The sequence below is a fragment of the Dendropsophus ebraccatus genome, chromosome 7 (assembly GCF_027789765.1).
Source record: "Dendropsophus ebraccatus isolate aDenEbr1 chromosome 7, aDenEbr1.pat, whole genome shotgun sequence".
Classification (NCBI taxonomy): Eukaryota; Metazoa; Chordata; class Amphibia; order Anura; family Hylidae; genus Dendropsophus; species Dendropsophus ebraccatus.
The window spans coordinates 115985202-116007018 of NC_091460.1; the positions used below are offsets into that span (position 1 = coordinate 115985202).

The window sequence follows — 21817 nt, forward strand, 5'->3', positions numbered from 1 at the left end:
GGGGATAACATGGGGGCATCTATAAGGGGGATAACATGGGGGCATCTATAAGGGGGATTACATGGGGGCCATCTATAAGGGGGATTACATGGGGGCCATCTATAAGGGGGATAATACAGGGGGGGTTTCTATGAGGGGGATAACATGGGGGCCATCTATAAGGGGGACAACACAAAGGGGCCATCTATATTAAGGAAACATTGGGGGGCCATCTATAAGGGGGACTACACGGGGGGGGGCGTATACAATAGGTCATGCACAGAGGTATGCATGTACTATAGTGGACTACACAGAGGGGGTCATATACTATAAGGGGGGTCACATAGACTAAACCTACCCACCAAATGAGGGTGTAAATACAATGCAGATGTGCAGTTTGTAGAGAGATGAGGATGGTGCTAGAGTGAGGAGCCTAATATGTCTGTCTGGCAGATTCTGTGGATTCGTGGCTCGGAGAAGTTCTCATAACGGCCCAGGACAGATGGAGAAGAAGATGAAAAGGGAAGAACTCTGATTAGAGAAGACGTCCCCTGTTAGTCACTAAATATATCTGCACTGTAATGTATATGATGTATAGAACCTGTGTAGAGCTGGGGCTACCTCTCTATTGTGTTTTGTGTTTTATTAGATTTAGTTTACTGGATTTGGTCAGTACCAATATGGTGGTGATGGTAGTGGTGGTAGTATTTGCCCCTTGTATACTGGTATTATTGGTCTCAATATCAGTCTTGAGAAAAAATAATAATAATAAATAAATAAATATATATATATATATATATATATATATACCAATAGCATCACATCGACCTCTTGCACCCGGGCACAAAAAACATTAGCTATGCCCCTGCACACAGTAAAATCAATACTTTCACCCACATTTACAGGTTGTCCTGACCTTTGGCTGAGTACACCCCATTGGGGTGATTCCACGAGAGTTAGAATTTTTGTCACAAATACCTGTTGCAGGTTCACCATGGATCCCACCCCAATGCACATAAAGTAGTAAAATCAATCACAAAGCCTCAACATTATGAGTATGATGTGGCTGCAGGTCCACAGGTTGATGATGCAAACCTAGAGAAAAAGAAATGGCTGCACCTCACACCCATGGACGACACTAATGCCTCTCGGCTACATTTAAAAACCAACGCCAGTACTCTACTGTACAATTTGTTGCAATTTTGAATCAATGTATTTAATTATTTTATTAAAGAAATATTTAAGAAAGAATATTAAAATATGTAAAAAATAAATAAATAACATTTTAAATAATTAGCTAGGTGTAAATGAAAATAAATTACACATTACAGTAGATTCGACATATACAGAACACATCTGCGTACCAATAAATCACATTTACAGTAATTTTCATAGAGCTTTATATAAATAAGTTATTTTTAAAATATTGAAAAATCTACTGCAAAAATGAGACAATGCAATTAATACTGATATGGATTCCCATTTGAAGAAAGCACAAAGTATTTTTGAAAATACTGTATACTGTTGTCAGTAAAAAAAAACTGGTTTCTGTTGGGTTCAGCTCTTTTTCTGTTTGACAGTTCTCATAAATGACATAATTCCTGGTATAATCAACCAAAGAAGGTAATATGTATATTTAAAGGGGTTGTTAGGTGGTGGGAATACCCCTTTAACACAATGGAAGTCCTAAAAGACTACATACAGGTAGGTTTGTACTATTATATCTGCTTCCACTACATTTTTTACAACTTTTCAGCAGGATTTTGACATGGTCAACCTATTCTGTTATGGTCTACATAGTAGACAATGTCCATTTCCATAGGAGGTCTCTCTCTCCAGGAGATATTCCCTGCACGGATTCATCCGGATTCCCTCTTCAGCCTTCACTCCATTTATCACGAGACTTGTTGCATTATGAGATCACCTTATTTAGTGGATGATGAAGTCTTGGACCTAAAAATTTTTTAAAAAAAGTTAATGTTGATTCCAACTAATAACAGCAACTATTGGTTCCACTTTAATTACATTACAGGAATATATATGGATTGGCTATCCTTAGGGTGGTATTACATAAGACGATTTTTCGTCAACTAATGATTAACGATAAACGATCTCAAACAACCACTGTGACAAATGATCTTAAATCGTTCACCCTATTACACAGGACGATGATCGTTATTTGCGGTCGTTCTTGAGCTCATCCTTTCCTGGTTGATAGACCAGGAAACAACCGAACAATGTGTTATTAGACCGAACAATGTTTGAACGATTTGTGAACGATCAACAATGAAATTAGGACCAAATTCTATCCAACGATCAACAATTTCTCGTTGTTTGTTTAATCGTTGCCTGCTATTACACCAAATGATTATTGTTTAAATACAAACGATCTAATGATTTTTCGAACGATAATCGTCCCATGTAATACGACCCTTTATGCTGTCCCACCCGTTAATCAGCATATGCTATATCCCACCTTAATTGTTTTCCAGGCACAGCAGCACATACACATGTGTCTGTCCCCAGCACTGAGCTTTAGGGTGCGTTCACACCTACAGGATCCGCAGCAGATCTGCTGCGGATCCCCAGCAGATTTGATGGTGGAGATTTGATGCTGTGTTCGGTTATTTAAATGAAATCTGCTGCGGATCCGCAGCAGAAAATCAGCTGCAGATCCGGTGAGTGTGAACGTACCCTTATGAATTGTGATGGATCACATGTTCTTAGTTCATTTATATAGTTTTTAAAATGTACAATTTTTAAAAATTTTTTTACTTACGAGTCCAGAATTCTGTCAATGATCCTCTTGACCCATGGAGCAGCGGGATGTAAACAGATCTCTTGACTAGTTTCTTTACCAGTCTTCACTGTGGCACTGTAGATTGAATAAACAATAGTATTAAAAATTCACATTGGAATGATGGGTGCACATACAAATCTATCTTCTCAAAGTATAGTATAGTCTGGAGGAAAGAAGAGAAAGGGGGGAGATGAAACCTTTAAGTATGTTAAAAGACTAAATATGGTTCAGGGGGGAAGAGGTTACGGTGAGAGGTTAGTTGAGGGAAAGATCAGAAGCAATGTGAGAAAATATTACTTTACTGAAAGAGTAGTAGATATCTGGAACAAACTTCCAGCAGATGTGGTTGGTAAATCTACAATAACTGAATGTAAGCCTGCCTGGGATAAACATATACTGTATCTATCCTAAAATAATACTAAAAGGGCAGACTAGATGGACCCAGTGGTCTTTTTCTGCCAACAATTTTCTAAGTTCTCAAATTTTTATTTTCACGGTGTAATTGATAGCTATAGGCAACAAGCTTATTGAGCAGATATACTTTGGAGGAAAACAACAAGCAATACTTACATGACCTCCAGATTCTTGCAGTGGGCTCCCTTAGGAATGATTTCAAAGTTGAGGATTTGCTTTATAGGTATTACCGAGCGCTCCAGTTTTACACATTGACACCTAAGCTCTCCAGCTCTCTTTATTGTCATTCCTGCAATGAAATGGAACAAGAGTTATCAGAGAGAGAAGAATCTGCATTCATCAGCAACAGTATATAAACTATTGGTCAATCACCTTGCAGTCATTTCCGTCTGTGCATTTTAGGTCATAATAAGGTCAAAGTTCTAATAATTCTGAATCAGCTCTTACCTTCTGATAGCACAATGAATGTCAGGCAGACAGCCAGAAATGGAAGGATATTCATCTTTGTTCTCATGGTTAGGAATGTTCTTTTTTGCCTTTAGTATGAGCTGTGTGGTTTTTAGCTCTGTCTCAGGAGTTCTGCTAATAAAACAGTGAGTGAGCTCTTTTATACTATGCAGACAGGAGACAAGGATTGCGTAACTGGAATTTCCATACCCTCAGGATCAGTAAGAGTGTCATGCTACACTTATAAGGCTATGGGGAATCCCGAAAGAAGGAAGCTAACCAGGCAGCACATGTTTAACACATTTAGTGGTTGATGTTTTTCCAAAAACAGGATGTTTATTTTTATTTTTTTATGTTCCCTATACACTTCCTAACTATATTTGCAAAATTGAATTCTGATGTAATTGATACATTTGCAGTTATATAACTTTAGTTTCCATCCATTTTTTGTGCCGTTTAAGTGCTGAGCTGTATTACCTACTTAAATGACTTCTACAGTTTTAGGTTAATAAAGCTTGTCATCGTATACATGAAAATATATTAAAAAAAAAAAAACAACACTTTGGAGTACATTTATCATTGAGTTTGCGCTAATATTTTGGCTAATTCTCAGTTTTTGCCTATGGTGTAAAAATTTAGACAAGATTTATAGAGGCAATTGCGCTACTTTTGAGCAGTTTGCGCCGGCGTAAATTTTTACACTTGGAGGGGACGAGTTCACATTAACTAAGAATGCTCCTGCAGCCGATGCAAAGGTATCGGCTGCAGGAACAGACTGAATGCAGCCCGGCGTCTATGCAATAGACGCTGTTAAACGTAGTGTGAACATAGCCTTTTTTTGTAGAGTTTAACCACTTTTACTTGAGCATATTTTGCATCCTTTTTTGTGGACTGTATCAGAGCTATTTATTCTGTGAGTGTATAAATGTGTCTCAATCTTTGTTTATTAATCCCCAGCAATCACATTATATTGTTAGTATTTCTTTGCAATAAATAGAGGTATAGATAATTGTTAATTTTTGCTAATTTTTTTTTCACACAAAATATATTTTTTCCAAAGTTAATGTTAAGGACACGAGGAAGTATTTAGCTTCAAATTGAAGGCCCTGCCAAATTTCTTTGTTAGAATTATGGATACTGTGTCAGTGATGGAACCACTGGCATCATTATTCATAAAACGTGTCAGGAGAGATGAGAGAAAGGAGAGAAATAGAAAAGCATGGTAAGGGTAGTTTCCAAATAGCATTTTTTTAATGGCATGTTTATTGCCATTTTAACATTTGTCCAATTCTTTCACTTATAAAACACTAATGTTTTCCAAAAGCCACTAGGGAATATTGAAACACACTACTAAGGCTACGTTCACATTAGCGTTTGACCATCCGGCACCATTCCGTCTACCTTTTCCGTTTTAGAGTAAGCAAAACGGAAACTGTCAGATCCGTTAAAATCCCCATAGATTCCCATGCTATTTTAGTGTGCTCCGTTTGCCCTAATTGTGCTCCGTTTGCATGCAATCCGTTCAAGATCCGTTTTTTTGAATGGAAAAAAAAATAGTGTTTGCTGTATTTTTCTTTCCGCTTAAAAAAAGGATCACGAACGGAAAGTACACTTCCGTTTTTTTTTTACATTGTAGTCAAAGAGGACGGACCTAATGCGAACCTAATAGCCTAATACAGAATGGGCAGTGTAAAGAAGTGAGTGCTCAAACCTGCATTCTAGTTCTTGACTACGTGCCGTATTAGATGGCCCAACCCCACAATGTAAGCTAGCACCGATCTGCTAGATCAAGCCCTATTACACAGCTCGATAATTGTGTGAGTGGGGCTGCACAGACATTGTTAGTGATGTCCGCGCAGCCGTTGCTTCATACAGAAAATAATAAAGATGTATACATACTTCTTCACGCTCCCCCAGTGTCCTCCTGACCTTTCCCGCTGGCAGCTGCCACTTCTGAACCCATCTCTGCAGTGACAGGCCTCTCAGCCAATCACTGATCGAGATGGAACAGCCCCGAGGCTAGTGGTTGATCTGACCGATCTGTTACTGTAGAAACAGGATCAGAAATGTCAGTGTACACACTATGTACACTGTGGGCATCTTGTATCTGTACAGTACGTATAGATTTTTAAATTTCTTCTATTCAAAAATCTCCAGTCTTCCAGTACTTATCAACTGCTGTATGCCCTACAGGAAGTGGTGTATTGTTTACCATCTGGTACAGTGCTCTCTTATACCACCTCTGTCTGATCACACACAGTAAAATAATAGCAAAACACAACCGTAATTTGGAGGAAAACACAGACATTTTCAATAATGCGCTCCATTGAAGTCAACGAACAATTGATCAGTAGTGTCCACAAAGTATAGGTTAACATCCATAAATGTTTTATGACCTGCTTATGCAAAAAAAAAAAAAAGTTTTTTTTTTCCATCTGTTTACACATTGTTTTACACTTTTCAGATTTTATTAGCAAACTGGTGCAGTTTACCAGTCTATGCCCCCTGAGGATCAACTATATAGTGCTTTGAAGTGTACAAAGTAATAAAGGAGTGATGGTGAGTGAAGTTTTCCAGAATCCAGTCTTACTGGTTCGTTTTGCAATTTCTTTGTCCTGTAGTTATCAGTTGTGATCATTTGGATAAAATATATTCATTCAGTTCATGGTTATTTTTACTATGCCTGACTCAGCATCTAGTACATTAAAGCGACTCTGTACCCACAATATGACACCCTCCCCCCCCCAAACCACTTTTATTTTCGGATAGCTGCTTTTAATCCAAGATCTGTCCTGTGGTCCGTTCGGCAGGGGATGCAGTTATTGCCCTAAAAAACAACTCTTAAACTTGAAGCCAGTGCCAAACGGGAGTATCTGTGCCCTAACTTTGCACCACCCCTCGGTCCCTCCTCCCCACCCTATTTATCATTAGGAATGCCACTGAAACATTTTCTCCATGCTGAACATTGCACAGGTCCTTACCGATCCAGCCCATGTGCTGGGCTGCCACAGGTGAGGAATAGGAGGCAATCTGCCTGGAGCATTCCTAATGATGAAGAGGGCGGTGAGGAGGGACAGAGAGGTGGTGCAAAGTTAGGGCACAGATACTCCCGTTTGGCACAGGGCTTCAAGATTAAAAGTATTTTTTTAGAACAATAACTGCATCACCTGCTGAATAGACTGCAGAACAGATCTTGGACTAAAAGCAGCTATCCGAAGGTACAAGTGGTTAGGGGGGGGGCAGATTGTGGGTACAGAGTCGCTTTGAGGGTATAAACCCACACACCGTATATGCAGCGTATTTACTGCTGCGATACGCAGCAAACTCGCAGCAAAATCGCAGCAGATTAGATCTAAATAACTGAACACAGCATCAAATCTGTACCAACAAATCTGCTGCGTATTTGTTGCATATCTGCTGCATATACGGTGTGTGGGTTTATACCCTAAGGCAGATTTACTACTGAAAATGTGGCTGAATTCTGACAAAAAAAAAAACTGGTTTACAGATTTGAATCACAATTATTATGTGTTTTAGATACATAAACACCTGGTGTAAAGTAGAAATGTCTTAGTTGCCCCTAGCAACCAATCAGATTTCACCTTCCATTTTTCTGTGAGGAATGAAAAGCGGAATCTGATTGGTTGCTAGGGCCAACTAAGACAATTCTACCAGTTTGATAAATTTCCCCCCTTGTTCGAAAATTAGAAATAGCCTAAAGGCCTTTACAGACATTGGGAAGGGCAGTGGAACCATACCTGATGTCTTTGTCATGCAGTTTGCATTTTCTTTAATGTCCTACTTACTGCTAAGGGAAGTGTCCAGGAGGCGGGCTCAGGGATTCCTGTAGTTAGTTTCCCCAGCCTCTTTATATAGGATTATATTCCATGAAATGACAGAACAACAAAGGGGAATGTTAGGTGCCCCACTAACATTGGAAGAGTTTGAAAATGTATTGAGGGAAACTCAGGGAAATACATTACCAGGATGGTCTTCCTTATGAGACATATCGTAGATACAAAGGACAACTTCTCCCAGCACCGCACTGGGTAATTACCAAGGCAATAGGTGAAGATAGCCTCCCAGCCTCAATGAGAGAAATCAGAATAATATTAATTAAAAAAGAAGACAAAGACCCAACAGCGGACGAGTCTTAGGGTCCTATTCCACGGGCCGAGAAGGGCCCGATCAACGATGTAAACGAGCGGCGATCTGCTAGATCGCCGCTCGTTTACTGGGCCTATTTCACAGCCCGATGATCGTTGAGCGAGGGCTGCAAGGAGATCGTTACCGATCTCCTTGCAGCCCTTGCAGCAGCAGTAATACATTACCTGTCCAGGCTTCTCTGCGCTGTCTTCATCCCAGGGTCCCGCACGCTCTATCTTCTGAATGGCCGGTCAGCTGACAGGCCACACTCAGCCAATCACAGGCCGCGGCAGTCCCGGCCTGTGATTGGCTGAGCGCTCCGTCAGCTGACCAGCCATTCAGAAGATAGAGCGCGCGGGACCCGGGGATGAAGACAGCGCGGAGAAGAAGCCTGGACATGTAATTGTAAGGTGATGATGATGCTGCTGCTGTCAAATCGTCAGTCGCCCGCTGCGCACCGCTATTCAACCGTAGCGATGCGCGGTGGGGGAACAATGATTTTAGGTCTGGCCCTAAATTAACGATCAGCCGATGACACGATCATCGGCTGATCGTTCTCTCTATTTCACCGATCCGGCCGATTATCGTTACTGTGGAATAGGGCCCTTATAGGCCAATCTCATTATTAAATGTGGACATCAAGATGTATGCGATAGGTTTGGCCAAAGGACTCAAAAAAGTGATATGTGATCTGATACATCAAGATTAGAGATGATCGAACAGGGCCGAGGTTCAGATTCGTACAAACCCGAACCATCAGCATTTGACGCGGGAGTCAAATGCCGACGGTTTTGGGTTCGTACAAACCTGAACCTCAGCCCTGTTCGATCATCTTTAATCAAGATCAGAAAGGCTTTGTTCCAGGACGATTGATAAAGCATAATATTCATAGAATGTACCACAATATCCAGAAAGGGTCTGAGGCCGGATCCCCCTCCATCCTGTTACAGGGTGGAGTGGGAATTTCTGTGGGCAGCGCTGGAGAGATATGGTCTCAGCAAAAACAGTAGAGGGCTTCAAAACAGGCTTAGGCTGGGTTCACACTGCGTTTTTGCAATCCGTTGTTGCAATCCGTTTTTTGAAAAAAAAAAAAAAAAACGGATGAAAAACGGATTGCAAAAACGGATGCATTTGTGTGCATCCGTTTTTACATTGGCTTCCATTATAAAAAAAAAAAACGGATCAAACGGATCAGTTTTTTTGACGGACAATATTTTTTTTGTCCATTAAAAAAAAGGATCCGTTAAACGTATGCTAAAAACGCAGTGTGAACCCAGCCTTAGACAAGTTCTTAGACCAAAATAATATAAATGCATATGTATAGAGCCTATCATCATCTGTCCCCTTCCCTGTATCCATCCCCTCCTTGTATATCCCCAGGACCGCCATCAGGAATTTCGGGGCCCCATACAACCAAAGTGTCTGGGCCCCCCACATTAATAAAAAAAAAAAATATATATAGTGTGTTCGACCCACGCCTTGCTGGGAGGTATAATTTGGTTCAGATCAATTCTAGAGAACTGGCTCATATATCCCATTTTCCCCAGTGGCTTAAAATGTAACCTCTGTTATACAGTTATAAAATTGTAGAAATTAAATGTGAACAAGGTGCAATTCAAATAGACACTTACTTGTATAGCTGCCTCTTGTGCTCTGTATGCAGTGCATTATACTCACCCCTGCAACGTACAATTTATAGCGTGTCTACAAGCTCAGCGGGGCTCATTATGATGGAGACTAAAACTTATACAAGAGTGGGGTAGGGGTTCCCCTGTATTCAGAATGCTGTTGAGTACTAGGCAATGCCCCGTTTGGGGTTATTGAATTTCGAGGGTCTGGGGGGGCTGTTTGATTTGTATATGTTCACCAATATCCCCCCCCCGGTATGCTCACTAACATAGAATATGTTGATAAGGCTAATATAATGAGGCTGTTCCATGTTAGTGAGCATATACAAATCACACAGCCCCCAGGCAGACTAGTTTAGCTCACCCAAGCCAGTGATAGCGAATACATGGCGGTGAGAACGCTTTCTAGAAGATCCTGTTTGTGCAGCAGAGGTGTCTTTATCCTGCTCTGCATAGACCCTCGAAATTCAATAACCCCAAACGGGCATTGCCTAGCACTCAACAGCATTCTGAATACAGGGGAACCCCTACCCCACTCTTGTATAAGTTTTAGTCTCCATCATAATGAGCCCCGCTGGGCTTGTAGACACGCTATAAATTGTACGTTGCAAGGGTGAATATAATGCACTGCATACAGAGCACAAGAGACAGCTATACAAGTAAGTGTCTATTTGAATTGCACCTTGTTCACATTTAGGTTCTATAATTCTATAACTGTATAACAGAGGTTACATTTTAAGCCACTGGGGAAAATGGGATATATGAGCCAGTTCTCTAGAATTGATCTCACACACAGACACCAGCACACATGTATACAGACACCAGCACACATGTATACAGACATACAGACACCAGCACACCAGGGCACGATGAAGTTTGAACTTCTGCAACCTGGAGAAATCACCTGATATCACCTGCAGTCCTATGTAACACCACATAACACAGTGGTATCTCTGAGTACAGATCATGTAGTATATGTCACCTGCAGTCCTATGTAACAGCACAGATAACACAGTGATATCTCTGAGTATAGATCATGTAGTAGATGTCACCTGCAGTCCTATGTAACAGCACAGATAACACAGTGATATCCCTCTGAGTACAGATAATGTAGATGTCACCTGCAGTCCTATGTAACACCACAGATAACACAGTGATATCTCTGAGTACAGATAATGTAGTAGTCACCTGCAGTCCTATGTAACACCACAGATAACACAGTGATATCTCTGAGTACAGATAATGTAGTAGCTGTCACCTGCAGTCCTATGTAACACCACAGATAACACAGTGATATCTCTGAGTACAGATAATGTAGTAGTCACCTGCAGTCCTATGTAACACCACAGATAACACAGTGATATCTCTGAGTACAGATAATGTAGTAGCTGTCACCTCGGGGCGCCCCTACTAAATGATGTTCTACAAAATAAGAAAAGTGTCATACAGGGACTCACAGGTGACGTCTTCTTTGATCTGAGGCGTTACTTTCCCTTTTCCTCTCCATCCGGCCCAGACCTCCATGATGATTCCTTCCAGATATGTTTCATCCCCTTAGAACCTGCGAGACAAACAATTTAGGCTCCGCACATTTCTAGCAACTTCCTTTCCTTTCTCCCCCCTGTAGGCTCCCATAGTAACTGCGCTGTGTGGGATGCCCCCTGTATGTAGGATCCCCTGCTGTGCCCCCTGTATGTAGGATTCCCAGCTGTGCCCCCATGAGCTAATAATGCCCCTAGAGGTGGCCCCCATGAACTAATAATGCCCCCAGAGGTACCCCATGCACTAATAATGCCCCCAGAGATGCCCCCATGAGTTAATAATGCCCCCAGAGGTGCCCCCATGAACTAATAATGCCCCCAGAGGTGCTCCCATGAACTAATAATGCCCCCAGAGGTGCCCCCATATACTAATAATGCCCCCAGAGGTGCCCCCATATACTAATAATGCCCCCAGAGGTGCCCCCATATACTAATAATGCCCCCAGAGGTGCCCCCATATACTAATAATGCCCCCAGAGGTGCCCCCATACACTAATAATGCCCCCAGAGGTGCCCCCATACACTAATAATGCCCCCAGAGGTGCCCCCATGAACTAATAATGCCCCCAGAGGTGCCCCCATATACTAATAATGCCCCCAGAGGTGCCCCCATGAACTAATAATGCCCCCAGAGGTGCCCCCATGAACTAATAATGCCCCCAGAGGTGCCCCCCATATACTAATAATGCCCCCAGAGGTGCCCCCATATACTAATAATGCCCCCAGAGGTGCCCCCATATACTAATAATGCCCCCAGAGGTGCCCCCATATACTAATAATGCCCCCAGAGGTGCCCCCATATACTAATAATGCCCCCAGAGGTGCCCCCATACACTAATAATGCCCCCAGAGGTGCCCCCATGAACTAATAATGCCCCCAGAGGTGCCCCCATATACTAATAATGCCCCCAGAGGTGCCCCCATGAACTAATAATGCCCCCAGAGGTGCCCCCATGAACTAATAATGCCCCCAGAGGTGCCCCCCATATACTAATAATGCCCCCAGCGGTGCGCCCATACACTAATAATGCCCCCAGAGGTGCCCCATATACTAATAATGCCCCCAGAGGTGCCCCCATATACTAATAATGCCCCCAGAGGTGCCCCCATATACTAATAATGCCCCCAGAGGTGCCCCCCATGAACTAATAATGCCCCCAGAGGTGCCCCCCATGAACTAATAATGCCCCCAGAGGTGCCCCCATATACTAATAATGCCCCCAGAGGTGCCCCCATACACTAATAATGCCCCCAGAGGTGCCCCCATACACTAATTATGTCCCCAGAGGTGGCCCCATACACTAATTATGTCCCCAGAGGTGGCCCCATACACTAATAATGCCCCCAGAGGTGCCCCCATACACTAATAATGCCCCCAGAGGTGCCCCCATGAGCTAATAATGGCCCCAGAGGTGCCCCCATACACTAATAATGCCCCCAGAGGTGCCCCCATATACTAATAATGCCCCCAGAGGTGCCCCCATACACTAATAATGCCCCCAGAGGTGCCCCCATACACTAATAATGCCCCCAGAGGTGCCCCCATATACTAATAATGCCCCCAGAGGTGCCCCCATACACTAATAACGCCCCCAGAGGTGCCCCTAAAAAAAACAAACATCCTACTCACCTAATCCGCGCTGTGCAGGCAGCAGCTCTTCCTCCTCCTCTTCGGGCTCCATCTTGCGAGCCGCAGGGACGGGACTTCCGGCAGACGTGATGACGTCACATCATCACGCCTGCCGGAAGGGCACATGATCACGGCCCGGCCTCCCATAGGTTGCTGGTATGAAGTGCCGGCAGCCTATGGGAGAGAATACAGGAGGAGGACGCTGACAGGTCCTTCTCCTGTATTCTGATCGCTTTAATGTTCCGCCCGCTGTGCGGGCGGAACATTAAAGCGATCAGTGCATCCCAAGAAGCTGCGTGGCCGCAGCTTCTCGGGATGCTCAAAAACAGGTGGCAAGGGGGGCTGTGCGGGCCCCCCTAGCGTAGCGGTCGGGGGGCGGCGGCCGGCGGGCCCGCCGGGCCCCCCCCCCCGTGTCTATTAGGGTCCGGGCCCCATACGGCAGTACCACTTGTACTGCCCTATCGGCGGCCCTGTATATCCCCCTTCCCTGTATCCATCCCCTCCTTGTATACCCCCCTTCCCTGTATCCATCCCCTCCTTGTATACCCCAATTCCCTGTATCCATCCCTCCTTGTATACCCCCCTTCCCTGTATCCATCCCCTCCTTGTATACCCCCCTTCCCTGTATCTATCCCCTCCTTGTATACCCCCCTTCCCTGTATCCATCCCCTCCTTGTATACCCCCTTCCCTGTATCTACCCCCTCCTTGTATACCCCCCTTCCCTGTATCCATCCCCTCCTTGTATACCCCCCTTCCCTGTATCCATCCCCTCCTTGTATACCCCAATTCCCTGTATCCATCCTCTCCTTGTATACCCCCCTTCCCTGTATCCATCCCCTCCTTGTATACCCCCCTTCCCTGTATCCTTCCCATCCTTGGTGGAACTTGATGGACATGTGTCTTTCTTCAACCATATTAACTATGTAACTATGGTGGGACCTTTATACAGATGATCAAGTTATTATACAAGTTTGACAGATGTTGAGCTTAATTGCAGAGACTACTGAAATATAAGAGAGTATCTTATTTCACAAGCAGAAGGGCTTATCCTCTGAAAGTATCAGTCATAAATCACTGTCTGTGTGTGAAATCTGATCCTGCATCGGGGGAATAACAACAAGCTGAGAGACGGCAGTACATCACCGCAATCCTGTACAGACAGCAGAAAATAGTGCAAGGCATTCGTCCTCTTTTCTGGGATTAAATTAATATAGCGATTCTTGCAGGCGATGCCCTGGGAAAAAGTCTAAAAATTACCTATCCACAGAAGGAACAAAGTGATAGTCTGGTGCCATGTATAGGTAACTATCCTACTCTTTGAAATCTCTGGTTGCACTGATATGAATGTAATGTCTCAATGGGTCAGATAATGACTACCTTCTATAGGAGGCCTAATCTGAATATTCAGCTGAAGTAACATGGCAAATAAAGTTAAAGGGGTATTCCGGGAAAATAAAATCACTTTTCCCCTATCCACAGTATAGGGGAAAAATAGGAGATCGCAGGGGGTCCGACCCCTGAACCCCCCGGCGATCTCCATATCGGACCCCGCCAACTCTGTTATGAATAGAGCCCCCGGTTGGCACGTGACCCCCCAGGTCTATTCATTCCTATGGAACGATGCAAAGAGCTGAGTACACCGGAAGAGCGCTGTACTCGGCTCTGTCCTTCGCTCCATAGGAATGAATAGAGCTGCGGGTCACGTGCTGACCCAGGGCTCCATGCATAACATAGTTGGCGGGGTCCGATATGGAGATCGCCGGGGGGTTCAGGGGTCGGACACCCCATGATCTCCTTCTTTTCCCCTATCCTGATGATAGGGCAAAAGTGAATTTTTCCCAGAATACTCCTTATAATTAGGGTGCGTTCACACCTACAGGATCTGCAGCAGATCTGCAGCAGATTTGATGCTGTGTTCAGTTATTTAAATGAAATCTGCTGCAGAAAATCAGCTGCAGATCCTGTAGGTGTGAACGCACCATTAAGCATCTTTATTTACTTATAGACCTGCATGTGTCGTATAGTATGGACCTGGAAAAAGGAATAAGTAGATTCTCACTGCATTCAGTATCAATCAATTTCCACAGAGGAGGCAATTTTGCTGCTGTGTAACACCAACCATTAAACATGTTATGGCATACAGTAGACCCTATCATGTTACCATGACTAATGGTCACACAGACGCCTTCATGTGTGGAGCAAAAGGTTCACAAGTGCACAACTTCTTGCATAACAAAAATCCATGTTTTAGAATAATTACTAAAAGTTCAGTTTTTCAGAAGCACCACCCATAGAGGCCTGTCTCCTATCAAGGTGTGGCTGACTTACTGCCGACAGTGACCTCAGCTATGTTCACACCTCTTGTGCATTCCAGTCTCAGAATTGAAAACATTACTTTCATCTATCCAGGAATTTCTGATCTTGACTGAACACATTAAAGCACAGTGACCTCGTGACCTACCGTCAGAGTTTTGGGTATGTTTTATGTCGTCACCCAAAGCACATGTCTAATGGTGCTCAATCGCCTTTAACAGCTGCTAGCCAAATGCCAGCTATTCTGATCCACATGCATACTCATGTGTACATGTGTATTTACTAGTTAAGGCTAAGTTCACACAACATAAATTTTCTATTAATCATGGCCTTTGTTGCCGATTAGCAACAACGGCCATGATTAATAGAAAATTTATGTAGCACTGCAGTCAATGGAATCCCGGTCGGAGTGTATATACATGGGGTGGATTTACGAAGCATACGCCAGGGAGAATGTGCAGTTTCCCTGGTGTCCCCTTCTCCCTGGTGTACACCTCCCGTACGCCCCGCTTGCCCGAGTTGCCCGCTGGCGGAGTTTGCGGGGGCGTGATAAGGCGGGGAGAAGGCATGGCCTCCTCTCGCACCTCATTTATCATGATTTACACCAGCGTAAATCATGATCAAAATCCACACCTGCTGGAAGCAGATTCGGGTGCCCGGCCGGCCGGATTCACTAAGAGGCATGCGCCTCTTAGAGTATCCTGCCGGGGAAAGGAGGCGGGGTCTCATATAAGACCAGTGTACTTGTACGCTAGTCTTCGTAAATCCCTCCCATAGTTTTGTCAGTGTTTTCCAGCCGCTATTCATTGAATAGCGTCCGTACAACACTGACAGCTCACACAATGGAAAGTGTGGCTCTGGACGCACTTTCCATTGTGTGCTATGGTGAATTGGGATGCATCCCAATTCAGCACAAATTAGATTCATCAGGATGATCGGGATGATCTTCACTGACACCGGCTGTTCTGTGACAAGGCTGGGTCACAGAACGGCCGGTGTCATACAGCGTGTGAACCCAGCCTAAGGATGCGTTCACACATGCAGGATCCGCAGCAGATTTGATGATGCAGATATCAATGTAACTAAGTAACTGAACACAGCATCAAATCTGCGCCATCAAATCTTCTACGGATCCTGTATCTTGTGAACGTACCCTAAAGTGGAATTAGTGATTATCAGACACAGACTTCTGGTGTGCTAAACGCCTGTGGAGGAAATCTAATACATCTGCAGACTACATTATAAATTCATGTTCAGACCTGCTGCTCTGCCCTTCACCTTGTCAAATAAACCTATTACACCTCTCTTATCTTCTCTCTATCCAACAACCCAAAACAACTCTTTAAAGGGGTTATCCAGCGCTACAAAAACATGGCCACTTTCCCATACTGTTGTCTCCAGTTTGCGTGGGGTTTGAAACTCAGTTCCATTGAAGTAAATGGAGTTTAATTGCAAACCACACCTGAACTGGAGACAACAGAAGGGGGAAAAGTGGCCATGTTTTTTTAGCGCTAGATAACCCCTTTAACTCTTTGCTTATCACTGACCTCCGTGCCAAAAATCTGGCCTCCTTTTCCTGACAATAAATGATACCTAGCTCCAAAAAAGTGACATCCTATGTGAAAAGATATCATTAAAACGAAAAACACAAAGACGTATAGAGGAAAAGGTTTATCCAGATGTAAATCATAGTGAAACATGGACACCAGCTTCGCAGTACCCTCAGATTCGCGTGCGTGTCACAGTAAATCTGTAGTGGGGCATGGAAGCAAGAATTTAAGTAAAAACGATGTACAGACACGCTGGTCCAGATCCCCCCCTTCCTTTCAGAATCCACGTCTCCTTACTGTTATCAAGAGTCAAAAAGGAGTTGTGGCTCTGTGGTTGTGCCGCGGTCTGCCACACCTAATCCCTGGTTCCTAATGCCTCTTTCATTTGAATAATAATTTTGTCTTGGCCTCCATTTTACACACCACTGATGTAAAGGCCCGCACGTTTCCCGTATCCTAAGCCCAAGCAGGCGAGATAGCCAGGAAGAGCGGCAAGCTGAGCAGCTGAAGCTAATTTCCAATAATATGTGTGCGCTCCCGCCTGCTTCTCTGGCTTCTGGGTCACTGATGGCCTGCTCAGCCAATCAGTGGCTGCGATGGGACAGTGCACTGATCTGCTGAGCGGGCTGTCAGTGAGCCGAGAGCCTGAGAAGCAGGCAGGAGCGTGGGTAACAATGATCTGTTTATGGCCCGGCAGCTAATTAGTTAAATAGGCAGTGACTACATTCTCATGAAAATCCTCTGTGAGAATGCAGAGTCATAGGCCATAACTGTAGTGAGTATCACAGTGGATTTCACTGTGAAACTAACAGAATGAAATGTGCTGCCAATGCGACACCTGTGAATCTACCCTAAGACTTGTCTGTGTCTTCTTTCTGCTCTAAAATCGCTTTATTTGATTGGTTGAGAATGCCACCTAGGCGGGGCTTCACGGCAGTTGGGCCCTCTCTCCTGGGGAGAGATGGCGCAAGTGCCGCGAAGCCCCACCTAGCTGACACTGTCCATATAGGGAGGGGGCTCAATTGCCTCAAAGCCCCGCCTAGGTAACACTGTCCATATAGGAGGGGAGCCCAACTACTGCAAAGCCCCACCTAGGTGACACTGTCCATATAGGAGAGATGGCCACACTGCCGCAAAGCCCCGCCTAGGAGACACTGTTCATATAGGAGGGGGGCCCATCTACTGCAAAGCCCCACCTAGATGACACTGTCCATTTAGAAGGGGGGCCCAACTACTGCAAAGCCCCGCCTAGGTGACACTGTCCATATAGGAGAGATGGCCACACTGCCGCAAAGCCCCGCCTAGGTGACACTGTCCATATAGGAGAGGCGGCCTAACTGCTGCAAAGCCCCGCCTAGGAGACACTGTCCATATAGGAGAATTGGCCACACTGCCGCAAATCCCCGCCTAGGTGACACTGTCCATATAGGAGAGGCGGCCCAACTGCTGCAAAGCCCCGCCTAGGAGACACTGTCCATATAGGAGAGATGGCCACACTGCCGCAAAGCCCGCCTAGGAGACACTGCCAACAAATGAAATGAAGCGATTTTTGAACAGAAAGAAGGCACAGACAAGTTATATACAGTAACAGTATATATCAAATATGCAGCATCTAAGCTTGTGAATGGTGTGGAGAACCGCACATGGAGTAGGGAGGGGGAGTGACAGTATCCCTTTAAACTACTAAATTATAAAAGTATTACCCTGCCGTAGACTACAGCTACAAGGTATTAGGGAGGTTTACACATAATCAGTTCACTTTAAATATTGCAGATATTCCCAAAAATGACTACACAAAATGGCAAACATTACAGCTCCTATAGGGAATATTTCTAGACTCCAGTATGTCTATGGATTGATACTTTGTTTGTCTCTGTTACTAAAAATTTGGCAAAACTTTGTTAAAGCAGAACATACATAAATATACATATAGTAATAAAAACAATGATTGACTTGTGTTTAATATGAAAAAATTATGGTGCAGAATAAGGATATGAAACTGAGTGAGACGACCATCTACTTCCCAATTTAGAAAACTAAAGAGGATGTTGCATAAAATACAAGTAATCAAAAAATATTACTTCCAAGAGTCATCAATACAGTAGCGTGTGAGTTGCGAAATAATATTTAGTATTGAATATTTTTTACATTATGTCATTGGAAAAACTGAATATACAGTATGATCTGAATGGTTACAGCCCAGACAAATATTTTGTTATACGCTATATTTTAGTATGGATGATTCCACCTAGCACGTTGCCGCACCAGGACCTGTACATCATGCAGTGTCTTAGCGCACCATGATGTACAAGTTCATCTGTGGGCTCAGAAGCTGAACCTTCAAATTCATCAATGGAGGTTGGCTGTCAATCACAGCATTGCTCCTTCCGCAGCTGCTAGTCTTAACAGTTTAACCCTATAGATGCCATGGTCAGAACTGAGGTCAGATGGGATTGTGACAGGTCTGCCAGCTACGTAAGCCACAGGCTGGGTCTCACAGGCTAAGGGCCCTTGCGCACTAAGGAAATCACACAGATAACTTGCTGCGGATTCCGTGCCCGCTCCCGCTTGACTCTCCACCAGTCCCATGGGCTCCATTTTATGTTCAGGTGGATTCCGTCGTCCACCCAAAGAAGTGACATGTCAATTCTTTAGGTGGACACCTGAATCTGCCCAAGCATAGAATGGAGCCTATAGAACTGGCAGAGGGTCAAATGGGAGTGATTTCCTTAGTGTGCAAGGGCCCTAACTGTGTAATATTGGCAGTGTATAGTACATAGCAGTACTAATGTTATCTCAGTGCCAAGTCCTCTTAAAGTGACAAAAAAGTGGAAAACAAGTAATTCTTTAGAAAACCAAAGTTCCTATGTAGTGTTGAATTTTTTGAAGGGGGCAGTTTTTTCTTTTAAAAAATGGTACTCCCTGCCATTGAATTTATCAGGGGTGAACACCTCTTGATAAATCCAGCGTAGCGGAGGCTGCTGCTATCGTGATTACTTTTACATGTTCAAAGTAGAGATGAGCAAATAGTGAAATATTCGACTTTCAAGAATTCGAATCGAATGGTCACATTAGCGTCATGTTATTCGCGCGCATCACGCGTCATGCTGTACAAACGGTACTGGAACAGTATGTATGACGTGCCTTTTTCTGGGCTACTGGAACAGTATATATCAGGTGCCCTTAGTGGGCTACTGAAACAATATGTATCACGTGCCTTTTACAGGGCTACTGGAACAATATTTATCACTTGCCTTTTACTGGGCTGCTGGAACAGTATGTATCATGTGCCTTTTACTGGCCTACTGGAACAGTATTTATTGGGTGCCCTTAGTGGGCTACTGGAACAGTATGTATAACGTGCCCTTAGTGGGCTAAACGAGGGACACTGTAAGTAACTTGTACACACAGGGTACTGGAATGAATACACCTGCTAAGGCTGATGCTGCTGCTGTTATCATCTATTTCTTAGCACTGAGAAGTGCTTTGGATTCAGAGATGACTTTTTGACTTTTTCGAAAAGGACTTTTGGGTTCTGTAGTAAACCTGCCTAACCAAAACACTACTAAAACTTATCTCTCCCTGCTCCAAGATCTTTCCCTGGCTAGGTTGAAAGCTGCGGTCAAGAGGCAGGAGCCAAGTATTTAAGATTCAAGGTCATGTGGTTTAGCCATCCAATGAGGGTAGATGCCGTTTCGCTTTGCATGCGTACTCCAAGGGTCCCTCACGGCCTCCCTGCATGGTGATTGGATTAAAAAAACGCCAACTGCGATGGGAGGGCTTTCGAATGTTTCCCACATATTCGCCTCACTACTCGATTGAATTTGAATCTTTCGAATACCGCAATATTCGATCGAATACCTACTCGATCGAATCGTATTCGCTCATCTCTAGTTGAAAGACAACGATCAGCCGACATCGTGCATGGCGGCTGATTATTGTCTTCTATTACACAAGAGGATTAACGTCCATAACGGGCGATATTGGTCGAATATGGCCGATAATCACTTTGTGTAATAGGGCCTTAACTCATGACATTAAATCAGGTGTAATTTACATTTCAGAAGACTGCTTAGATAGCTATTAGGGCAAGGAGATAAATGGTGCCTATTATACACAAGTCGCTGCTTCAGTAACATAAAAAATGCATTTAATCTCCTATGCAAAGTGGCAAAGAGGTGTTTCTAAACTGCTGGAATCCTGAGGGAATCCTCCTTGTTCCCCTTCCAATCCCTATCCCTTCTTGATTTGAAGCTGAGCCGTGCTTCCAAATCTCACACAAGTCACATAATTTGCATAAAAAAATAAGAACACAAGAATAAGATTTGGAAGCTAGGCCTAGCGCTGGGAGCTAACTATCAAACAAGCAGGGATATAGATGGGGGGGGGGGATGAGGAGGAATTCTTGACCATAATGAGGACCTCAGAACCTCAGGGACATTGGAACACTTGACATTTGCACTAAAGAATAAAAGCATTTTTCTACTTTCTGGAAGCACAAATGGATATATGAATGGTAACATGTGTCCTCTTGCCCCAACAGCTATCTAACAGTGTCACTAGTTTGGAACTTGAATTGCAGATGATTGATATAAAGCTTTACCCGGTTGTGTAAATGAATGGGATTACAGTCACTCTAGTGGACCATCTTACAGAATTTGCCATGATGCATAGGAGCCACTATTGCTAAGAATATATTCATGTAACTCTTTATAAGTTATTATTCCACATAGGAATTTATTGAGCATTACGCTTTGTTAAAGTATTGGTCAGTTTATATTATGGCATATTAGAATTTCCAGCTTATTGCACAATAACATTGCCATCCATCACAAGAAATTTGAGGAAATAATAACAGCGGATATAGCTGCCAGCCATTGTTTTCCTTTGGTGCTTCAGGATCCTCTAAGTATACCACAAGATCGCTCTTAAAATTCCCCCAGGGGGGGGGGGGGGAATATATATCACATCTATATGACCAGACTGAAGAATTGTAAACTTTCCCAATGCCACCCTTAAGTCACTTGTTTGCATAATATGGGATTTCCTGTGCGGGGCTATGAACTTGTTGGAGATCACATGACAATGTAGTTTTAGTTATGTAAACCTTAAGTAAAGTCCTTAAGCCCGAGAGAAGACCTGTGTACTGGAGTGTGAAGATACACATATGTACAGCTGTACTCTTGTCATTGGTATTGAGTGCATGTACCCTGGACACCATACTTTTAACATGCCTATATGTGATATTTTAAGACCCTCATACTTCCATTTTATACATAAAAAAAAGCAGGTATCTAAATTTAAATAACTTGCTTTCTCTTAATTTAGAGTGTAGTGATTCTTAATATGAAATACATTGCCTGTTGAG

The 21817-nt window shown here is 43.7% G+C and overlaps 1 protein-coding gene across 2 annotated transcripts in view; it reads right to left on the bottom strand.

The window, feature by feature from the left end:
- Positions 1–1281: 1281 nt before the first annotated feature.
- LOC138796991 (permeability factor 2-like) overlaps positions 1282–21817 on the bottom strand; it is a 45362-nt gene continuing 24826 nt past the window's right edge. The window contains exons 2-5 of one of the 2 annotated variants that reach the window (XM_069976754.1): positions 3641–3772; positions 3350–3482; positions 2759–2854; positions 1282–1932 (exon numbers count right to left, since the gene is read on the bottom strand). In XM_069976754.1, coding sequence (XP_069832855.1) covers positions 1905–1932; positions 2759–2854; positions 3350–3482; positions 3641–3707 — 324 coding nt within the window. In that variant the 5' untranslated portion in view covers positions 3708–3772 and the 3' untranslated portion in view covers positions 1282–1904. Of the gene's footprint in view, positions 1933–2758; positions 2855–3349; positions 3483–3640; positions 3776–21817 lie in introns of both variants that reach the window. The other variant, XM_069976755.1, reaches the window with a different exon arrangement.